This window comes from Crinia signifera, chromosome 2, assembly GCF_055691185.1.
Source record: "Crinia signifera chromosome 2, ASM5569118v1, whole genome shotgun sequence".
In the NCBI taxonomy this organism is placed as follows: Eukaryota; Metazoa; Chordata; class Amphibia; order Anura; family Myobatrachidae; genus Crinia; species Crinia signifera.
In genome coordinates this window covers 69,206,717-69,230,585 of record NC_139218.1, presented here as the reverse complement: position 1 = coordinate 69,230,585, position 23,869 = coordinate 69,206,717, and the positions used below count along the sequence as shown (strand labels likewise).

General features: G+C 41.2%; 1 protein-coding gene across 7 annotated transcripts in view; it reads right to left on the bottom strand.

Annotated features, from left to right (window-relative positions):
* GIT1 (GIT ArfGAP 1) overlaps positions 1–23,869 on the bottom strand; it is a 138,339-nt gene that overhangs the window by 21,436 nt on the left and 93,034 nt on the right. For 5 of the 7 annotated variants that reach the window (XM_083172319.1, XM_083172315.1, XM_083172322.1 and 2 more), the window contains exons 7-11: positions 23,749–23,843; positions 20,936–20,978; positions 14,992–15,018; positions 9,633–9,681; positions 9,215–9,287 (exon numbers count right to left, since the gene is read on the bottom strand). In XM_083172319.1, the coding sequence (XP_083028445.1) occupies positions 9,215–9,287; positions 9,633–9,681; positions 14,992–15,018; positions 20,936–20,978; positions 23,749–23,843 (287 nt within the window). The remainder of the gene's footprint in view (positions 1–9,214; positions 9,288–9,632; positions 9,682–14,991; positions 15,019–20,935; positions 20,979–23,748; positions 23,844–23,869) is intronic. The other 2 variants (XM_083172317.1, XM_083172320.1) reach the window with 1 other exon arrangement.

The window sequence follows — 23,869 nt, the reverse complement described above, 5'->3', positions numbered from 1 at the left end:
TGGGTGAACTTGATGGACTTATGTCTTTAATAACTATGTTACTATGCATTAATAAAGAGAGGTGGGAGATGAAGACCAGATAAAAGGAGGTTAAAGATGTCCAGCCTAGAAATGACCAATGAGTGGATGATCTTCTTATTTGCCTTTGGGGTGAGAAAGGGTCTGACCCTGGAGATACAGTATTTCTTAGACGGATACTGCAGGACTGCAAAAGGTACGGAATGTGCAGTTTGATGGAGAGGGTGTAGTCAAGGAAAACTCAGAGACAGCACACTTTGGGACTAGAGGAGATGGTTTTGCTGTCAGTAGCTAATGAAATTTAGGGTGGGAAATGATCAGCTCAGTCTTAGGCATGTTAAGTTTAAGAAAGTGCTGAGACATCCCAGAGGGAAATAGCAAAAAAGACAGCTGGAGATACCATTGGCGAGAGAAGGGGTCAGGTAAGGAAAAGCAGATGCGAGCGTCATCAGCACATAGATGATATTGGAGGCAAAGAGAGTTGGTGAGCTCATCTAAAGAGGATGCACTGTATAAAGCAGGGCTGGGCAACATCGGCCCTCCAGATGTTGATGAACTACACATCCCAGCATGCCTTGCATCAGTTTCAGCATGGCCACATAGCAAAACTAATGCAAAGCATCCTGGGATGTGTAGTTCATTAACATCTGGAGGGCCGGTGTTGCCCAGCCCTGGTATAAAGGAAGAATAAAAGAAGTGAATGAACAGGACCCCGGGAGACACCAATTGGCAGTATTAACTATTCTCCAGTTCATCACCGTTAGGAGTAATGAATATTATAGAAAAACTTCCTCCTTGTTAATGTCACGGAGTTGACATTTTCAGCTATAAACCAAGCAAATAAAATATATGGTTCAGTGTGTTAATCTGACATTACACTGCAGTGTTTGCTAAGAACTACCCACTCCCTTCCAGAATACCTTACTGTACCCTCACTTTTAGGACATAAAGATAAAATATCTGAGGCTGCAGTTATTTAAGTTGCTGTGACATCACTGCCACTCTGAACAAATCAAACAGTTCATGCAGTGCAGGTCTGCCCAGCTGTTTTGTCAGAGAAGAACCAACACACTGATCTTATACAAAACAGTTTAAAAGCGCAATAGGGATTATTTACAGTAGGTTAGTCTTCACTTTATTTTGTGCATACTGTATTGTTCAGTTCAGTAAAACAGTCTTGGATAAACCTTAATATAAAATATTTGCTTTACTTGCCTTTAATATATTTCCTTATTTGTGGGTGTTACAAGAAGAACCTCAACTTTTTATGCAGGAATAAAATCCAGTTCCCCTCTACAGGACAGACATATTTGCCCAGTGATACAAGGAGTTGTTGCTGCGTCTTACTGGACACTACTGTAATTACAGGACAGACATATTTGCCCAGTGATACAGGGAGTTGTTGCTGCGTCTTACTGGACACTACTGTAATTACAGGACCAATCTGTATTAAATGACTGCTGCATGCAAGCCAAGTCAATTCACTGATGCTTTTGAAGTTCTCATTAATAGTGGCAGACATAGGGACTATAGCGATTACCGTCTACTTGTAGCTGAAACTTTAGGAGGTTATTCTGGTCCACATGCAATGCTGCGTGTGAGGATTAATAGCCACCCGCCCCTGCTCGTCAAGTTCCCCGCATGGCTGCGAATGGTTGTTTTGCATAAACATCCATTCGCAGCCTTGGGGGCCAAATAATTTGATGGTCGCCAACCATCAAATGATTTGGAAGGTGCATGCAAAACTAAGACACTCTCTGGTGTCTTAGCTTTGCGTGCTCCTTGTACGGGAAGAGGGCGGCAGCCTTTCATGGGAACACCTATGAAATGCTGGGTGTTCCTTTGGGTGCAGCCGCCCCACGTCCCCCGCACTGGTGGGAGCGAATAGGATGCCGAGCCTGCTCGCAGCCAGCGTATGCACATGCACAGAAATGTGCATGCACATGCGTAGAAGAAAAACATTGCTCCCCCGAGCGTATGAACCAGTATAACCTCCTTAAGATGTCATTTCTACATTTTGAAAAGCGAAAACTCTGTTTTCCTGATGTACACACACTCAGCAGGGACAGAAGTTCAATCCGTTGTGCCACATTGCACAACATCTGCAGGCTTCACCAGGAAGCAGCTATTTATAAGCCGATAAACAGTTCCTATATGAGTAAGTAGTCTTCATGGTAGGTCAGTAGTACTACCCCCCCCCCCCCCCTCTTTTAATAATCACACACTAAGTGCCCAATTATATGTACTTTATATAAGGACTTCATGCCATTTCTCATTTGCCAAACACAACAGAGGACAAACAAAATGAAAATTTATTCTATAAAAGATTACCCATATAGTCCAAACCAGTGGTAGCCAACCCTAGCCCTCGAGAGCTACCAACAGTTCACATTTTACAGACAACCTAGCTGCTGCACAGCTGCACTCATTAATCCCTGACACATTTTAAAAGATAAACAGATGGAGCTAATTAGCTCCCTTGTGATTCTGTGAGGAGACCTGCAAAACATGCACTGTTGGTAGCTCTCGAGGACCAGGGTTGGCTCCCCCAGGTCCAAAATAAGTAAATAAAGGACTATAAGGAATTATGGAATGGATTTAGGCATTTCAAAAAGCAACATTTCTATAAACTTTCAGCAACAAATGATAATGATAAAGAATTAATTTTTACTATTAAATCAGCCATATCACATAAGAAGTAAGCCACTTGTCTAATCAGTATAGACTTTTCCTCAGGTAAAAGTGGATAAATTTAGCCTACCTATCCAGTGCCGTAGATATAAAATACCACGAAAAACCAGAAAGGTCTGGCTTCCGGCAGTTACGTGTCACCATCCAAATCAGAGAGCTTCCCAAGTGGATCACAGGGAATCAGACATAGGAAAAGGGCGACGGGGAGAGACGCTGCTGGTTTTCTTACAACAGAGCGGAGAGATTAACCAGCTGGCGATGTGGTCCAGTGTCTCGTCTGCACTGGGGGTGAGTAAGGAGATGCAGCATAAAAGGCTCCGTCTGCTTGCTTAACATGAAAACCTCTGTTAAAGCCTGCTTACACTGCTGAGAAATTGGCAGCTACATGGAATGTGGGATGGGTCAGGAACTGGTTCATTTAAAGAAAAAAAAAAAGTGTATCAACCACTATGTAAGATTTTTTTTTTCATTGCGCTCTTGCGGTTTACACATTGGTAGAAAATGTACATTCTGACAGTGAGGAAATTTAAAGATGAACAGATTGTGTTCCATGCCTATGGAAAAAGCGCTGGTTTAGTGTTAGATCATTTCTCTTCCCACATTCTCTTTGCAGCCCGGACATGTGACGTCTGTCTGGAGCAAAGAGGATGGGTTGTGCCAGGGCAAGAGAGAAAAGGAGAAAGGAATAAAGTTTTGTTGACAAAACTTTTTTCTTAAACTTCAAATAATGTCCAGAACCTCAGAAGAACACACAACACAGACTCGAGAGATAAACAGGAATAGGGAAAGCAGATACAATATACAGAGGAATTCACGGTCACCATAAATGGGTAACAACCATACAGTATCATACAACATCACAGTGCTTTGATCAAAGAATTCCTTGATTACTTCAATATTCCCTAAAATGTATATATGAGTCTTAGGGGGTATTCAATCCCCCGCCGTTATTTCTGACGGGGGAAATAGTTGCGGGAAGCTATTCAATGCTGTCTTTCCCGACAGCATTGAACAGGCATCTCGGGAAAACAACCTGACTTTAAAAGCAGTCGGGCTCCTTTTGCTGAGAGCGGCCTTGAATTGTCGAACTCACGGCCGGATCTCGCTGATCCATGGACGTTTCTTGGCACTTGGCAGACAGGACATTGAATCCCGCCTGCCAAGATGCAGTCGAGCGGGCCGAGAACGGGACCGGGTCACGACTATCTTGCCGGCCGGACAGTCGTGACTCGGGATTGAATACCACCCTTAGTCATCATAAAAGTCATGATAAAATACTACTTATATATTTGATATGTACCCTTTTCTTTAAATGATGTATTATTTTGCTTAAATATAAATTACACATTCTTTTATGCTTTTATCTTGCTGTATCCTGTTTCTAAGCATTAAAACCTTAACTGAAAATGAAAAGTTCCAGCTGAAGTTAACGTAGAGATGGTAGATATTACCAATCAAGTAACCCTGGTTTCTAACCAACACATTTCCCTTGCTACTGCAAACTTAACACAGAGTATATTTCGCACATGATTCTGGCCATGAGACAATTACACACTCCTCAGTGTGTTGAGCTGCATATATTAGTTAAGAGAAAATCGGGTGCAATATCTATACACTGTATATACACACACACTACATACACAGTTAATACACACACTGGATCGCCTCTTAATTGGAGTTGCAGCTCCTAACAGTAACTTGGAAGAGTACTTGGTAAAGCTGAATGTATTTAAAAAGAGCACAAATCTAATTGATAATAAAAATACAGGATTTATTAAGCATATTTTGCGAATGATTTGGTTTAAAATAGCATATAAAATATGTACAATTCAATATAAGATATATATCGCATCACAAACACAATACCACTTTTTTAATTCAGTTCAATTAGTTACAGAGCGCTATGCTTGACCTCCTGTTTAATGTCCCGTTAATGCTGGGAATAAAGTTCCTTAATTCGCATTTTAATATATGCAAATATATAATGTGGATGCGATAAATATATTATATCGAATTGTACATATTTTATATGCTATTTTTAACCAAATCATTAGCATTATACAATATGATTAATAAATCCTGTATTTTTATTATAATTGGATTTGCTCTCTCTTATATAAAACCATTTGCATATGTTAGTTGGCAGCAAGGATTTCGATCTGTGGTATTGCCTCCTATTTGTCGGGCTGTCAAAATTGACATACCTTAGGCGGGGTGTGGCATAATGGTAATGTGGGCGTGTTTAGTGTGATCGGTGCTAACAAATTAATACATAAGCTGTTCGTGGCATGGGGTGGATCACGGGAGAGAGATGTAATTTAATCCCAGAATTGGCTTTTTCAAATATTAGAATTAGATGATTAACATATCTTGGTATGCAAATTATTATTTAAGAAAACTTTAAATGGAAAAATAGTTTTATGCATATAGACTTGGAATTTAATTACTTTTTAAATACTAAACCACAAAACTGTTCTCTAGAGAAATGAGACATGACTTTAAAATACATAGCCATTACTTAGTGTTATCCTGACAGACTATTGTGGCTGTCTATAATCATAAGGTATTACCACACGTATTACCATAGACCACTAAAAAATGTCCAATATCTATATCACAGTGGCCAGGTAGGTTCTCATACAGGTCAAAAGCTAGAGGGTAGCCATCTTACTTGTCCTCCCAGCCAACTTTTCTCATAACACATGCGCTGAAGCAGATTGTTGCATTATGCAGATAGATGCAACAGACATCTCTCAGGATTGATGCAAGGACTATAGGATAAATGTCTGCCCTCTGTTCATAGAAATGAACATATCTGATCAATCTTTTCTATGCAGAAGAATTATAAAGGTACATATGTCAATATACTACTACTTTGGATATGAAAACTAATTAGACAGAGGGGTAAACTTTTGCCCATTTATTTCTTCAAGGAATGGGTTCTATAATTACATGAATAAAGCCGTTTTAGGATCAGCATGATCTGCTGCACAGTATTGCCCCCATCATGTCAGCAGACAACTAGTCAAGACTTGAGTTGATTTGAGAGTCCCAAAGCCACAAATGCTGTGTTATGTCTGGATGGTTTTGGCATCTCATACTGCATAACCAGCATGTGTAATTAGACCGGGCTTTTTACACTGGTGTGCAAACGTGTACTGTGTAGCAAACATATTTCAGTACTTACGCAGCCATTAACCCACTGAAGACAGAATCACTACTGCAGAACACAGTAATAGATTGTTACACGCACTCATATAACCTCGGAGATTCTATAACCACTTTGTTTATTACACAGAGAGGAAGAGGCCTATAAAGCAAACCAACTAGATAGGTGAAGGCTGCACCCATGATAAATATATGAGGAACACATTGCTATGTACTAAATTTATCAGAGCCACACACAACCTATTCATAATCAGCTATAGCAAAGATGTAATTCTTTTTATAAAGACAATAGAGAAGAGTAAAGACATGGGGTATTTATTTATCAGTTTCTTATATAGCGCACACATATTCCACGGCGCTTTACACAGAATATTTGAATATTCACATCAGTCCCTGCCCCAATGGAGCTTACAATCTATATTCCCCACCACATGCACATGCACACACATACATTCTAAGGGAGCCAATTAGCCTACCAGTACATTTTTGGATTGTGGGAGTAAATCCACGCAAGTACGGGGAGAATATACAAACTCCGCACAGTTAGGCCCATGGTGGGAATCAAACCCATGTGCTGTGCCGGGTGCCTATTCGTTGCCGTCTTTCCCGACAGCAGTGAAGAGGCATCTCGTCAGAACGGATCTGACTTTAGAAGATGTCGGGCCCGTTTTGCCGAGAACGCCGGTGGATTGTCGAGATCACAGCTGTATCTCGACAATCCAGGATAGTTTTCGGGGACACGCCACCTTTTCGCCGATCAGTAGGAGGGACATTGAATCCCATCCTCCTATATACAGGCGAGCAGGCTGAAAACGGGCCAGGGTCACAACTGTCGGGACGTACTGACAGTCCTGATTGAATACCCCCCATGTCAGAGTAAAAGACATTGTCCTCATGCACCAGGTTTCAGTGAGAAAATGTAACCATTACTCTATAGCAAGAATAGGCCAACAGGGGACTTTCATCTGTGGTCCCCCAGCTTGTACTTGCTGCACTACACATCATTAATTTGCTCTGCTGTAGTCACAGCTGGCCCAGGCTCTAATAATCTGCTGTATTCCCAACTAGGCTTCACTCATGTGCTCAGTTGTTATGGCATAAGTGAGCGAAGAGGCTGTTTTAGAGAAAGTTTGGATATTTAAGAGGTGTTTGGGGTTAAATGGGTTCCAAAATAACAAAGTGTATGTGCCTATATGGAGCATTTTTGATAGGTATGTGGCTTCTTCTCTAAAGCATGTGGTGTTTCTTTCCTTGATTAATTATATTATTTTAACTTAAAAGGCCACACATACGGCTATTGAAGAGTATCAGTTTCTTCGGTACTTGTCTAGTTTCACGGTGGCAGCTACGTAGTCAGCGTAGCATCCCTGTCAGAATGAGCGTAGTGTTCCAGCGTCCAGCGTAGTTAAAAGTAGAGTAGTGTTTCCACGAGCGTCCCTGTCAGAATCAGCGTAGCATTGTGTTCCCGCGGCTGCTGAACGTAGCTGGAGAGGGGATCATGCGGGCGCTGGCGCTGTATGAGGTGCCCACTAGGCTTGCCAGTGACGCCGGGACCAGAGATGCAGTTCCCGGCAACAGTACGGTGAGTAGCTGCCTCACGGGACACTACGCTGACTACACAGGGTTGCCGCGGAGTCACTACGCTGACTACGCTATGCAGCCGTTGGGCTACGCTGATAACGTAGCTTAGGCTGCCGCCGTGAAACTACACAAGTACCGTTTCTTCATTGCTGCTCTACAGTTTACAAGACAGTGTTGGCATATTAAGGCCATTGTGCTCAAATAGACAGTTAATTTACAATGAATTTATAAATATGGGACTTGTACCCTTCTTAAAGTTATTAGTTTGAACAGGTTTTGTAAAGAACTGCTATGATTTTATATAATCAGTTGTTTTTTTACAAAAAATAGCTGAAAACAGAAGAAAGCCACATAAATTCAGCAAAAGCTGCACAAGGGTGCCCAAAGCCAATGCAATGAAAATATCTGATGGTGGAAAAGACGTCTAAATGCTATTTTCATACAATAAACAGATCAAGGGCCATTGTTAGGACAGTCAAAAAGTGTAGTGTCAAAGAGACATTTTAATTTTACACATTCACAAAACATGTTGATTCTATAACCAGAGTATAATACTATTCTCAAACCGAAGTTACCATACTCCCAGGCAACAGCAAACATTTCACGACACACTAGTCTGTTACAGACTGCTCGAACTACTGTGGGATGATGAATGCTGCATGACACTAAAAGGATGATTTCTCTGTAAAGGCAATATAAGGCCCCCTTGTGGGGACCCTAGGTACATCATACTGCCTACTACTTTCCTAATAAAGGTAAAGAAGGGCGCTAGAAAAGTGATTGCAAGGAGATTATAGAACAACAAATCAGCTCATCTGTAAAGAACAAAAAATCTTGTATCATATTATTTATGGACTAGTATCAGATCCAGTAGGAGACCCTTCAGCAACATTTGGATCAACAACCAGTGTACACACACAAGGGTTATCAACACATAGGGGGATATTGAATCCCGGGTCACGACTGTTGAGCTGATCCGACAGCCGTCACCCTGTCCTGTTCTCGGCCGGCTCGACTGGCAATCTGCAGGTGGGATTCAATGTATAAACGCCAAGAAGGGGGGCGTGGCCAATATGGCTGTGGATCAATCAATCATCAGCTTGACAATCCATGGCCATTCTCGACAGAATGGGCCCGACTGTTTCTACAGTCGGGCCCGTTCTGTCAAAATCCCTGTTCAATGCTGTCGGGAAAGACCACATTGTATAGGGCCCTGACGCTTCTTCCCCATGCCGGGAATATCGGCGGGAAATTGCATACCCCCTTAATTGGTGCTCTTCTCTAACAAAGAAAGGCCACGTCCAATAACTGTCTAAAAATATAATACTGGATGGCTGTTTCTAGATTAAACAAAGATGTGATGAAACTTCAGTCTGCAGAAAAAATAGTTCACATAACTAAAAAAAAAAGGAACACAGCACAATCTATTTCCGTATAAAGCAGATGTCACAGTTAATCACTTTTCTGTAAGGAAGGAAGATGTGTTCCAGCAAAGGAACCATGGTGCTGGGTTTCTGACAATCACAGTCAAGGTGGGAGCGAAACACGTGTGCAAATGGGGAAAGGAATCGCCACTGAATTTTGGAGGGTGATTTTGCTAATGATATTGTATTCAGTTTACAGATAAAAGCTGTTATATTTTATGTTTGTATTCTCTGTGTCGCTACGGTGAGGAGTAGGTCAAACAGACTGGTCACTTTTTATGCAGGGTGAACGTTCACTAAAAAGCGGGGCTGTGTTACCCCAAATTCTCTACCTGCATCATTTTCTCTTCGATCTACTTCATCGTAGACATCCATGGCTAGCTCCTCAAAGAGCCTGTTACTGAGCTGTGAATAAAGAGAGTGCCTGGTTAATCAGGAGGAAGCAACGGGGAGTGGGTAAGTGTCTATCAGAAGACAGAATACAGCATGGAGATGCTCTAGATAAAGAGATAATCACAAAGCAGAATTACCCAGCATGCAGATGAACTGACAGCTCTATAATTATAGTGGATTGCTGCAGTAAGTGGCTAGACGCACAATGCCACTCAAAGTAAGGCAGCAAGAAACCTTGATAGACCAGGGCAGGGAACATGGGAGAAGGGATGCTCACGTCCAGAAAGGTAATGTCAGTGAAACAGCCTGCAATCCGATGTACACAGAGAACACGCCTTACTGGCTCAGAGAACTTACAGCCTGAAGCTTCTTTTTGGCAGCTTTTGCGAGCTCAGACAGGTCCAAACTGTAACACAAAAATATATATTAACATACAGCAATGAACCATATTAGCCAAAGCCACTCCATATTGTGATAATGAGAAGACAGGACAATAGAGTGGGCACTGGCTTTTAATTACAGAATTAATATACTGTGTAATACAGGCATGTCCAAACTATGGCCCTCCAGCTGTTGTGAAACTACACATCCCAGCATGCCTTGCTATAGTATTAGCATTTCCTAATAGCAAAACTGTGGCAAGGCATGCTGGGATGTGTAGATCACAACAGCTAGAGGGCCATAGTTTGGATATGCCTGGTATAATACCATCAGTAGGAAGTGGCACAATAATAGGAAATGGTCTGGACCCGAACGGCAGGAAGAACATGTAGTATTCACAGCATCAATGACAGGAAATGGGGGTAGTTAGTGTTAGAATGACTGACCTGACTGTGACTTAATTTAGCAAATCTAATGGTAAATGAAAGTAATTATGTCATTAGCATGATGTTTTTTTTTTTTTGCTTTGTTCCAGTTTATTTTGAATGCCCATACAGGGAAAAAGTTATAGAAAATAAGTAAAATCAAATTAGATTTAGCCCAAACTTCATCTAATTTTATAGAGAAACACTTACTAAACATATGCATATTTATGTAGTTATTAAGATAAAGATGACTATTTTTAACCCAAGAGGCACACCTTCAGAGTCACAGGAGAATCCAGTAACCACCACTATTTCCAAAACCTTTACAGCTATTGTAAATTGATAGCAATGGAACCTTATTGCAACTAGTAAACCGTATGACTGTATTAGATGCATTGTTCCTGGAGCAGGTCATGCAGAAATGCGAAAACAGATATTAGCCCAGCTTCGCACTTCTGCACAGCGCCTGCAGGGCACATGCACTTGGGTATTCAATGTCGATGCGAGTGGCCGGCGAGGGGGTTAAACTGCGAGGATCACAGAAAACCAGTGATCCTCGCAGTTTAACCCCCACGCCGGCCGCTCGCACTATGCAACGTTCAGGGGGAATCCTCGCCGTCACAGAACGGCGAGGATTCCCCTAAACTGCGAGAGCTGCGGCTAGTGCAGCAAACTCGCTGTAATTAGCCTCGGCTCTCGCAGCTTTTGGAGGCACATACGCCAATTCTCCCTCGCTCAAAAAACGGAGCGAGGGGAATTTGCGTATGAGGGGGGTCAGTTGAATACTGACAGGGTGAGCGGTGACTGCGAGCAAAAAGTCCTGCTCGCAGTCACCGCTCGCCCACGGCATTGAGAAAGTGTCACAATTCAATTGCATCACGGAAGTACTAATTACTGTAAGTCACCTGGGCAGAAGCAGGGATATCCATAAAACCTGCACTGTCAGAATGCTTTGAGGACTGAGATAGGAGGAAGGTTTCATAAAATATCTCCTAATTATCTAAAAATGGGAACTTGGACTTTTTCAATTAGGAAAAATTTTAAGAAACTCAATTAGCGACACTGATTTCCTCTCCCACAACCAGTTTGGTCAGTGACTACATAGCATGTTTCAGTAATGCCCTGTACTACACACTGCACGATATGCCTCTTCAGTCCTGCCTGTATTATTGCTTTAATATTGGAACCCAGGCGTGTCGCTGTGAATTGAGGGTCAGCATTCAATAAAACACAGTAACTATTAGTAATGCATTGACATGCATGCAATTGTTTGCAACAGTATGTACAGCTTATAAATAGGTTGAACAACGGTTTGTTCTATTCGCTAAGCGTGATACACTGGGATCACTGCAGAATCCCCAATGTATTCTACAATTGCCAGCACAGTTCATAGTTGCCTGGAGACCCCAGCTTGTGATACAGACTCCTTTAATCCCTCACAAACGGCCTTTTGTTTGGGATTTCTTTGTTTTACTCAACTCCATATGCAATTGGCCATACAGAAATCTGTCACATAGAGACCCGCAAACCATTATGCCACAATTCCGATCAAGACCCTTACAACAATTAACATGTTCGGGTCACAGCTTATATTTATCATTTGGACAGTTTGCAGATCACCAAACACAATTAAGCCTTGTATGTGGGTATGTAGCCCGCACAATTCAGCAGCGCTTCTACATATTCATTAGAAGACCTTTTGCCACAAGAGACAAGGGCATGTAGAAAGTAGAATATAAAAAAGGTTTATATGTTCATCTATCCCAAGTATGGTCCCAGCATTCTGCACTATTATCAAATTATAGACAATATATTAATCTTGTCGTCTGGCACTAAAATGTATTTTGTAGAGATGGTTACACAACTAAATTTAATTGATGGTCCTATTAGGTTTACTAGTAATATTCAAGCTGACCAGGTGACGTGACACTCTGGGCATGACTGTGTTTTCAAAAAGTACGGATAGAAACAGTGTTATTTGCAACAAATCACCACCCCAGTGCATTAAAATAAGGCCTCCCTATTTCTCAATTTATAGAGTTGTGCATTAATACTCAAACTAAGGTGGCTGCAGTCGAATTACAGAAAAGGGTGACCCGTCTTAATGAGAGCGCTATTCTTCAAGAGTGGTGATCAGTAGATCCCTAAACATCTACAGAAAAGGAACAATTGAGAAAACCGCCAGTGGTCACCACACAGTTTGACACCATGGCACCTGCATTTGCTAGGTCATTAAAGATGCATTGGCCAAGTATTTATTCTGGGAAAACCTTGCAGGAAACGGTGTTTAAAGGGAGGGACAAATCTAAAGCAGCTTCTGAGGAGATCCACAAAAAAAATATGTCCATAACAAGTCTGGATGCACCTGGTTACAGCTTAAAAAAATCTGGGTGCATCAGATGCACCACTTGCAATGGTATGGTGCCTGGTGGTGAATGTACCAATCTGCATACTGGCGCAGTGGTGAGAATATATACATTGGCTCACTTTTACGTTGTCATATGTAATTTACATCTTAAAGTGCCCTTGCTTATTGTATTATGTTGGTAAGACATCGAGGAGTTTTTGTGGCCATATGGCCAATTAACATCTGTGAAGCACTAGAGGAAGGACAAACCGACAAACCAGTGGCATGACCTTTTATGCTTGGGGAACTCAGGTTTTGTCTTTGAAGTGCATGTTAATTATGTTGCAATAGGAAGCAAAATGGATTTTTGAATATCCACTTCCACAAGGGAGTATTCAAGAGCCAAATAGTCGCATAGCCAGAAAAACGGAACTAATCTGATACTTGTCTATTCAATTGCATGCGTTTTTTATGCTATTGAAGGCATTATTTTGCCACTGTCTTTTCACTTTCTTTTTTCAGCGAAAAGGCTTTGATGGCCAATGCCTCAAAATCACTGAAAATGAAAATCACTGAAAAAAAGTTTGCTGGCAAAGTGGCAAAAACAAGTGTATCAGCAATTCATTTGCCAATTCAGGTATTCTATGCCACTTTATAATTTATCCAGCCGGCGAATCCCCATTCTCCCTAAAAAATTTGATTTTTCTCATAGATCAAAAATCTGACCTAATTAAATACCCACCTAAATGGTTAAACAAAATGCAATGTAAGGCGAAACAGAAATCCAGTTACGGGTATATACAGTAAGTGTTTTTTTTATACCTAAAAGCACAAGGCATCAAAATGTTGCTTGCTTATCAGATGCACCTACAGATTGGAGTACTATGCTCAATAATTGTTAGGTAAAATGTAGGGCTTAGGGAAGTCAAGCTCAAGCATGGATATCCTTAAAGCCTGGACTGTAATGGAAGATATTAGGAAGCTCTGGTTTAGGGCATGTGGCTCATAGATGGCTATTTTAATTGAGCCGCTTTGCATAACATTTACTTGCTATGCTATAGTACTGTGCTATATATGTACTTATATAAGGAACTATATTGTTTATAGTAAACGCAGGAAGTGTTTTAATCTTGTTTTAAAAAATATATTATGCACTAAAAAGGTGGATATCCAATTACCCCAGAAAAAACATCCCGATATTTTTTTGTAATCAGGCTATCCAATTAGATTGCCTGATCAAAAACAAATTTTCTCCAAAAACACAGATTTAGTGAAACCTGTGTGTTTTAGGACACCGCATCCCCGTTTTTATTAACAACTGGGCTGCTTTTGGGGATCTTGCTTTTCCTGCCTTGGGCAGGCGAAATAAAATCCCTGCTAAGCTGCAACATGCGCTGGTTTAATCGGAACTAATTAGATAGACCCAGGTAATTGGATACTGCCCGTAATTTGGATCTACGGTCGTGGTAACAGAAAGTTTCTATGATATCCACCTGGCTATCAAAGCCCCTTGCAGCACGCCACTTCCACCTACTCCAGCTTATGAAAGCTCCCTCTAGTGATCATGCTATTGCTTCAGTAATAGGGGGACATTTATCAAAACTTGGAAAGAGATAAAGTACTAGCCAATCACATCTAAGTGGCATTTTAAACGCTCTTGTTAAAAGACAACAGGTGCTGATTGGTTGGTACTTTTTTTCCCACTTTATTATTCTCCATGCTTTAATAAATATATCCCATAATAAAGGCCCATACACATTGGGCGATTTTGAGCTGACTGATGCTCAAACTTGGTGTTTTGAGTGGCTTTCAGCTCAAAGCCGCCCGGTGATGCACGTTCCCGCATCATCGCCGGGAAAGCCATACGCTGACAGCGTCGGGCAGGGGGAAAGCAACTCAGTGTGTATGCACAGAGCGGCTTTCCCCCATCGATGACAGTGATCATTTTGACAGGAAAATTGCCCAGTGTGTATGGACCTTTAGTGACAGGAATCATGTGACTCATTATTATAGGAGTGTTCTTCCTATTGTTGATTATGACAGAAGCCAGAGATCAGTAGATGGAGCTTCAGCCAGCAAAGATGATTCGACAAAAGATGCCCCCTATTTAAGACTCTCTAGGGTTACCTTACTGAACCACATTGCTATTCAAATATTAACCTTTGCTCTGACTATAGAACATAACACAATACAAATAATGCTGCTTTATCTAGAAACAAGCGAGGAATTCAAAAATAGAATAGTCATCTTCTGTACAAACCTGTTATTATTACAATTACTCTTTTATTATATACTTAACAATGACATAGAGTATGTCCCCTTTATTATTTGCCACCTTACCTTCCACCACTATAGAGATTGACCAAGGTAATTGAGTCCCTGGGCAGATATCCCCCTTTAATTATCAGTTACTCATGTGTGGTTTTAACAAATATAAAAATGTAAAGAGGAAAGTGGTGATCATTGCAGTTATAGCGAAAGGCTGCCAGAAACCATTTATCGGTCTGATTAGTCCCTGCATAAAAGAATGATAGGTCATTGTCTACTATAAGTCACATAGTACCTCTGAGGCACACCCCTGGGTCGAGTTCTACATCCAATGCAGCACAAGAAGAAACAGGAGAGAGACAAGAGGTTAGACAGCAAGATATTGTTAGACATAAAGAAAGACAAAATCATTCAGAGAAGCATAATCATGGAAATTGAAGACCGAAAATGTACAAAGTATATTATATCAGATGTAACATGTGCAAAGAGAGTTAGATTTAAGCTAGCTATTTTGTTCCTGTGCAGGGTAAATATTGGTTGCTTTATTTCTACACTGCAATTTAGATTCCAGTATGAACACACCTCACCCAAATCTAAAGGTCCACACTCACTTTTACCATTTGAGATGCTTTTAGTGTGTATGGCCCGGCAATGAGCGCTGATGCACGCTCCCACATAATCAACGGCCGCTCATCTTCTGGTATTAGTCGCAGATGAGCGGCAGAGCGGCCTGCTTTGGAAAATCGTCAACCCCTGCGAAAATCGATTGGATGGGTGAAATTCGCTCAGTGTGAATGCACTGAGCAATTTTCAGCATCATCGCTGTCCCTATAGACTGTAAGCTTGCAGCAGGGCCCTCCTACCTCCAAGTCTGTCTGTTGTTACCCAGTTTGTCTTATCACTGTCTACTAATGTAAAGCGCAACGGAATCTGCTGCGCTATACAAGAAACTTTAAATAAATACATACATACACGCTGGGCAAAAAGGCCCAGTACCTTAAATCTCTCTGCACGTTACATCTGCCCCGCCTGCAGTGCACACAGTTTTGTCCATTTGAGAAAGATTTTGCTGTCATCTCTGAATCAGGCGCTATATACTTGTCTGAGATCGCATGATCATGAAAGATATACACACCTCATTTAACATGACAATGGTTCTCGATCAAGGTGCAACATGTGAATAATCGGATTAACCAAACATAACATTTTATAAGGCTTACTTCCAGATTAAACAAAAGTTACATATTGCAATTGTACAATCACATTTGTTTGTCCAGTAAAATAAAGTTTCATCGTGCAAATTTTAAGTTGAACATAGAGTAGAATTATATACACTATACTTTATTTGCGTGATTGTGGAAATATATGAATTATTGTATATGATTTTTTTGTTGCAAAAATAAATAGCATATCATCAAAATTGCACATGATTTATGATAGCTTGCAGTTCACAGACTTCACCCAATGAGGGAGCTCCAGTGACAGTAATTACTGGCTAGTGAATGCTGCAACAAACACTGCAGGCTGTGTTCATTCTGCACACATTACACTGTGTATACAATCATGTTTATGGTACTGATTAATGACAAATAAGTGGGTCTGAGGGATAAGAACTGCATGAAGTAAGGTTGTATCACGGTAAGTTTTCCCAAACATGTTTTTATAAATTGAGGGTAAACCAAAAGGCGTAATTCAATTATAAACGCAATCGAATATGCTTTGCGATATAAGAAACTAAACTATATAAATACATTTTCCAAGGCCCTATACAGAACCGTAAACGTCTTATCTGTCAGACACTCCTCATGCGACACAAACGTGACAAGTTTAGAGGTCAATGTCATTTTACTTCTGTATGAAAAACAGTGATTCCAGTAGCATGGTGACTATACTGCGCCTTATGTACTTGTGTGTGTCTGGACTCTCTGTCAAGCACAATGTGTGCATTAACCCTTTGAGTGCCGACAGACCTGTGAGTAATGCGCAAAATATCCACTAAAGATGCCAGCGTCGCTCACATTTGTTATATAAATTCAAATAACAAATGCTATATAAACAAAGACTATATATACTTCCCATATCAGGTAAACCTTACAGGTCATTATGATGAGTGTGTGTGTGTGTGTGTGTGTGTGTGTGTGTGTGTGTGTGTGTTAGTACATTTTTGGATAGCTGGAAAATGCCTCAGGAGGCCTTAAAACGATATATCCAATAGACGAGACGTTAACATCAGTGAACCATGACCCCTATGTTACCTTGATGATTACTGATCTTTTGGCTCCATGATGTAATTATCAATGAGTCACTATTCAAGAGGTGCATGCATCGTGGCTGCTTCATACATACACTACAAGCTATTACATATTCAGCCAAGTGATAGAAATTCCTCATAATAATTCCTTATTGCAATTATTTACAGATATCCGTTTCTGCATAGGTTAACTAACATGCAGGTGAACCAAGGTGATAACACACTTCCTTACGCAGTTATTTTACGGTGATTAAGAAGTCACTTAACTCATGTCATTCTTTCCTTTAAAGTTAGGATCATTTGTTGAGAATTCCTTCTCTGCAGTATTTATATGCAGCGCATACATCAATGATAAATTGCAGTATACTTTGCCTTTATCACAGCACGTAAAAATGTTAAATACGTATAGTAATTATTACAATGCAGCATTGATAAAACACAGAGGAATTTTCCAGCCCCGTGATGCTTGGCACTACCATTAAGTAAGTAAACCGTGCCAGGCACCAGCAGCATTCTAGGGTTCAGACCAGTTTAATTTCCTTTACCTGCCCATGCCATGATAACTAACCAAATACAGGATGAATATCTGATGTAAATCAATCTCTGAAACAATGGATGCTAGTGACTTCTACTGGAATGGAGAAGCTGCACTCTGTGCCTCTACTACACAACACAAGCAGGCATTGTACACAATGAATGCACACATAAACAATCTACAATACAATACACAGAGGAAGCCATGCAAGTCAGGTGTTCTCCGCCTGTCCGCATGTAAATTCCAGCAAAGACAAGTACATTAACTAGATATATATTATATGGCTCAATGCAAAGCACAAAACTAATTAGAAATCTCTACTTCATACAAACTAGCACCTTAAAAATTAAAGTACTTGCGTAATCTCTGGTATTTGGAACTTAATAAACAACATAATCAACCAATCAGCTGCTGTCATTTTCAGCCTGTAAAATGACAGTTAAGAAAGGTACTTTATCTCTCTCGGCTTTATATATCTCCCCTCAGAGGAGATGTGATGCAGTGGAGGGAATGATAGACAGCTGCTGGTGGTTGTAGCAGGTATGAGTCACCCACACCTAAAATCGACACGCAATGAATCGACCACATGGGCTCAGGTTGACCCCTGTAAAGGTCGACATGGGCTTACTGTAGCTTGACAGGGTCATTAGATTGAAACAAGCATTAGGTGGACATGGGCAACGTTGACAGTCACCAGGTCAACATGGCTTTTTCACTGTTTTTTTGTCCCAAATGTCGACACAGTCAACATGGACACCATATTGGTGCACCGCATCCCCTCGCATGGCTCACTGCGCTTGCCATACTTTCCACATACTGTTATTCTCCCTCCACATCCTAGTGGATGATAGTGCATAAAATACTGCCTGTCAGCACGTCGGCTCAAAAAAACTGAAAAACACATGTCGACATTTTGACAGTCGACGTTGCCCTTGTCGACCTAATGACCCAGTTGACCTAAGCTGACGACCTTTCAGGTGACGACCTAAGCCTATGTTGCTCTTCAGAGGTCGACCTTAGGTGTGTTGGCCTAATGACCATATACCATTGTAGCAGCCCTCTCGTAGTTGTGGAGAATTTCGTAGAATTGAGTGAAATACACCTACACCTGCAGCAATCCCGCGTGTGGGTACAAGAAGATTAGCAGCGGACTAAAAACAGGATGCAGATAGAAACGGTCACTTCCTGGTCACAACACAGACTTCACCCGCTCGGAAAATAAAAGGGAAAGGAATACCCAGACAACACAGCACTTAAAAGAATTTCACGGCAAAGCAGAAATAGGAACAATTAACTTAATTCTATGGACTCAAGCTCGAATATAGATTTTATTGTAGTCCCAATTGCAGAATATGACCTTCGTTTTATTAAAATGGAGTAGTAACTGTTAAGAGTACTATTGTATAAAACAAAGCAGGTATAAGTGTAAGTATAACTGTTCCCGCATGACATTGTAAATTCTTGCTACATGGGGATTTTCAAGGTTTGATTCTGGTCAATCAGATGTCAGCTTGTATTCAATGTTCCAACAGCCGGAATACAATTGGATTGTTGAAATCCACGTGTATTTGGTCGAAATGGCTGCAGGTTTGACAAGCCAGTGGTCATTTTTGACTATGCCGATTTGATTTATTTAGAAAGTGGAATCTGACAGGCTTCCATGAGGTCAGAAACGGTTGCATTGAATAGATGTGTGCTGATAGTTCCGACTGTCAGAAATATTGCCACCCTATATGGTTATATGTGTGCTTGATAAAAATATGGTTAATGTGAGACGGCCCATTATAAAACCATAAGTTATGGAGTACATACGAAAACAAACAAATCTAATAACAAGTAAAAAGCTATTTTAGTCAATGGAAAAATCGAGCTAAATTGAGGTGATTAACTAATTGCAAATTCTTTTCTTTTTGTATAATTAGATTACAAATAATGGTTTCAGTCATCTTCCAGGGAAACCCCCCAGAAACATTTAGTTATACTGTGTTTAATATAGCCGGCGAGACAATCCAGCTGACATCTGTCAAGGAACCTTAACAAGCCAATCAGACTCTCACAGTCCTCCTAGCTTGACTAATTTATTACAGACCTTGGAAGTTGGCCAGCTCTTGCTATTCAGAGATGTCAAGCCATCATAGTGGGCTGACAAGTTTAAACAATATATGGTAACTGTAACATGAAAAGTTAATAACAAAAAACTGATAGATAAGAATAGACTTTGAAGTTGTACAACATTACTGGCTTCCTTGGTCATCGCTACACACCTGCGCATCACTCTGCAAGTCCCTACACTTGCTTCCTCCATAACCCAGTTTAAATGACTCACCCTTACTTCCAAAACTCCGAAGCAACACAAAAAACTTTCATAGATCTTACATTTAGGGGTATATTTACTAAGGAGCACATTTTTTTTAAACTCACAATATTTTGCAGATTTAAAAGGGCAATAATAATACTAACCTGAGATCTGCCAAAATCAAGTGTTTTGTAGCCCTAACCTAATCTAGCCCTAAACCTCCCCTAAGTGCCAAACCCTAACCCTACCCTTAATGCCTAACCTTAACCACCTCTTCCCATGGTCTATTCCAACATTTTAAACGTTAACATTATGTCTACATGCCCCTGGACTGGTCGGGCTGGGTGGCTTTAGTGCGGCATGCACTTACATTCTATTAACACTTTTCCCTCACTAACAATATCTCTCTCTTATTTTAATTACATTTCATTTTTTTATAGCTTCGGCTTCCTATCACTAATTATTAACACTATAGTATCTCACTGGCGTGCCGCACTGGGCTTCCTAGCTTATGATAGTTTTTGGGGTGCCGCACCCTGCACCTAGATGTAGCGCTAGGGACCCCCAATATACAGAGAAGCCTTGACGCGGCTTGGGGGCATATCATACACCTGCGCAGGGATATGTAACCAATATCTCTGAATTCTATTATCATGTAGTGTTCAAGATTGGTTACAAATAATACTCAGTGAGCTGGGGGAAAAATGTCTTGTTTACTTACTCAGTATTAACCCCTCCCTCATGCATCTGAGTGGTATTACTGAACTAATTGAGCATCTACCACTATCTGTTTGTATGCAAAAAACAATATCAGTAGTCTGTGTTGTTACAATTCCCAAAAATGCTCTGTGTCCGGATTAAAAGAGGTGCCGGACAATCAGATAACGGATAATCAAGATAGATTTTTTTCAGAGGTGTTTCTGAATTTTCAGCATTGTAAGGGTTAATTGTTCCTTTAGAAGATTTATTACATTTCTCTGGTTATTTAATGTTTTATGTGTCAAATTTTATGACATGGCAAATTTGATATAAAGATAATGATATTTCAGCTGTAGAACACAGACTATTAGGACACAAGAGAAAGCAATTACCTGACAAACACATTTCTGCAATTAAGACTTTGGTGTACAAGTACAGAGGAGTGCAGATTCATTTACCTGTCCGCCATCTGAGGAATGATATAATGTCCATTTTTATGATCTAAAATGAAGAAATAATAAAAGAAAAAGAAAGGTCTAGTTAGCAGCTGAATAAATAAAGGATATTCTCTAGAAAACTGTCTGTAATCATTAAACAACATGGTTTAGTAAACTGCATTATGTAACCAGGTTTGCACAGCGGCCCTTATTCAGATCTGATCACAGTACAAATTTGTTCTCTAAATGGGCAAAACCATGTGCACTGCGGGTGGGGGCAGATGTAACATGTGCAGAGAGAGTTACATTCAGGTACGTTATTATGTTTCTGTGCAGGGTAAATACCAGCTGCATTATTTTTACACTGCAATTTAGATTTCAGTTTCAACACACCTCACCCAAATCTAACTCTCTATGCACATGTTACATCTGCCCCACCTGCAGTGCACATGGTTTTGCCCATTTTGCAAACAAATTTTTACTGCGTTTAGATCTGAATAAGGGCCATTGTCCATTATAAAAGCCCTCAAGTTCAAGTAACTGCATCAAATGCAAAATAATTAAGCTATACAGTCATCCATATTTCCCCATTCTGCTTTTGACAAGTTGTGTGCCTTTTCAAAACAAAATACAAAAAATGAACTTCAGACATATAATAAATGATGCGATTTTGTCTGGTAGCATGTAAGAGGTCTGTCTACATTTAAAACTTTGCATATGCAACCAGTGTTCACACACACACACACACACACACACACACACTCACCTCCTGTTGGGTTTATGCTCAACAGTAGCCGTCAGAGGCATAAACCATATGCACATCAGGATACGACCCAGCTTTGGTACTTGTAATTGGAAGGCACTCAGAGCAGAGTGCCGGTCCTACTCTATTGTGTGTGTGTGTGTGTGTACACACACTCCTTAGTCACCGGCACTCTAACTCCCCAGTGGGGTATCCTGCTCAGGTACCCTCTAAACAGGGACGTGGTCTGGTATGGATAGCAGCGAACACCCTCTACGTTTTAGGAACATATCCCTTTTGTCAGGACTAAGTACAAGTCTCTGAGTGCCGCTGGTGTTGTTCGCTGATATATATGGATGTGTGTTTGTGTACACGTGTGTAAAAACAAATTATGCACTTTAACTGTGTATACAACAACAATATAAAGCCTGTAAAGTGCTAAGGAAAATCCATATGTACGATGTCCAAGCTCCTCGTTTGGATACACACCACCAAGGGAGGTCATTTAAATTGGGTTATGGAGGAAGTCTAAAGGCCCCCCATACATTAGGCTGACTTCTCCTTAGGACAATTCGGACCCAATTCGCCTGTGAGCCGCCCGGCAGCTCCCCGGGAGGCTCACATACAATTGGGCACATGATGAGCCAATTCACATGTGATAAATCGCTTGCGATTTATCACATGTAACGGGGAGCTGCAGCGGGCAGTGAGGAGCAGGGGGCGGGCGGTGACTGAGGAGCAGGGGGCGGGCGGCGATACTTATCAGTGGGGCAGGCGGCGATACTCATCAGTGGGACGCCGGAGCGGGCATCGGGTCCTGACACTTTAACTACTGTAGCAGTCGGCGGTGGCGAGTGGTGACCTGGCCAGGCGGTGTGTGATGATTGATCACAGACATCAGCAGCGGGGACGGGCAGTGCAGTGGCGGGCATCCGATTTTTAAAATACCTGTCAAATGACTGGCCGTTCTCTGATTGGCTGAGAGCTCTCAGCCAATCAGAGAACGGCCAGTCATTTGACAGGTATTTTAAAAATCGAATACCCGCCACTGCACTGCTGATCACACCGCCCGGCCAGGTCATCACTCGCCGGCGTCGCCAGCTATTTAAAGCGTCAGGACCCGCTGCCCGCTCCGGCGTCCCGCTTATGAGAGCTGCTGATCCCACTGCTCCCCCGGTCAGTCATGAGGTCGGACGTGATCTTATGGGCTGACCGTCCGACCTCCCTGATCCGATCCGATACGCACGGGACCGCGCATCAGATCGGATCAGATGTCACACATCTGCGATTTTGGGACGATTTCACTCAGTTATCGGCCCAAAGTGCCGAAATCAGATGAAATCGTCCCAAAATCGCATAGTGTATGGGGGCCTTAAGATGAGATACTACTCCATCAGGATGAAGTGCGTTAGTTAGACCTACACATTTCAGATCAGCTGCAGATCAGCATGCAAGCATTTTTATTTGTTCTTGTCTTGTAAATTGCAATATATGTTTTTTTTTGTTTTTTACGACTTTTTGGATTTGTATCAAATTTGTGAATATCATATTGCTGATGGCTTCATGTGGAACACCCTTAAGTTTAGCGATAAGCTTAATTTATTTACCATTTTAATCAGTAGAGGCAGCTAGTGCATACCATTTGTATAGCGCTGTGAATAAGCTACATTTATGGCAAAAAAGGATACCCAACATTAACAGTATGCCCCGGGTGCTGCTGGCACACACTTGCCAGGCATCTCGCTCCATCTGGCACATTGTGGCTAGATGTACGAGTATCTGAATTATAGCCAGCAGAAGAAACCTTGGGCAACAGCATTATCTGAGATCTGCCAGACAGTACTTGAATTACTGACAACAGTATCAGCTGGTATCATCTTGTTGACATTATCGTATAAGACTAAAGGAAAAAAAAAAAACTACTGTGGCTTTACCATGCAGAACATTTACATGAACATCACAACAGTAAAGAACAATTAAATCATATTGTTACTGGCAAGTAACATATAAGACGTGTACACTCAACAATATATGACGAAAATGAAAATGTTTGATTATAGGTCTAGTTCAATGTTATCCGATGAGCACTCACCTGGCTTTCTCCCACACAGATAGAAGGCCAGCCTGTCCGTAAGTTCATACTGACACTCCACCAATCTATCTGCTAGATCATGGTGACCAGCCTGCCTGTAAGACATGAGTTCCCCGCTCAG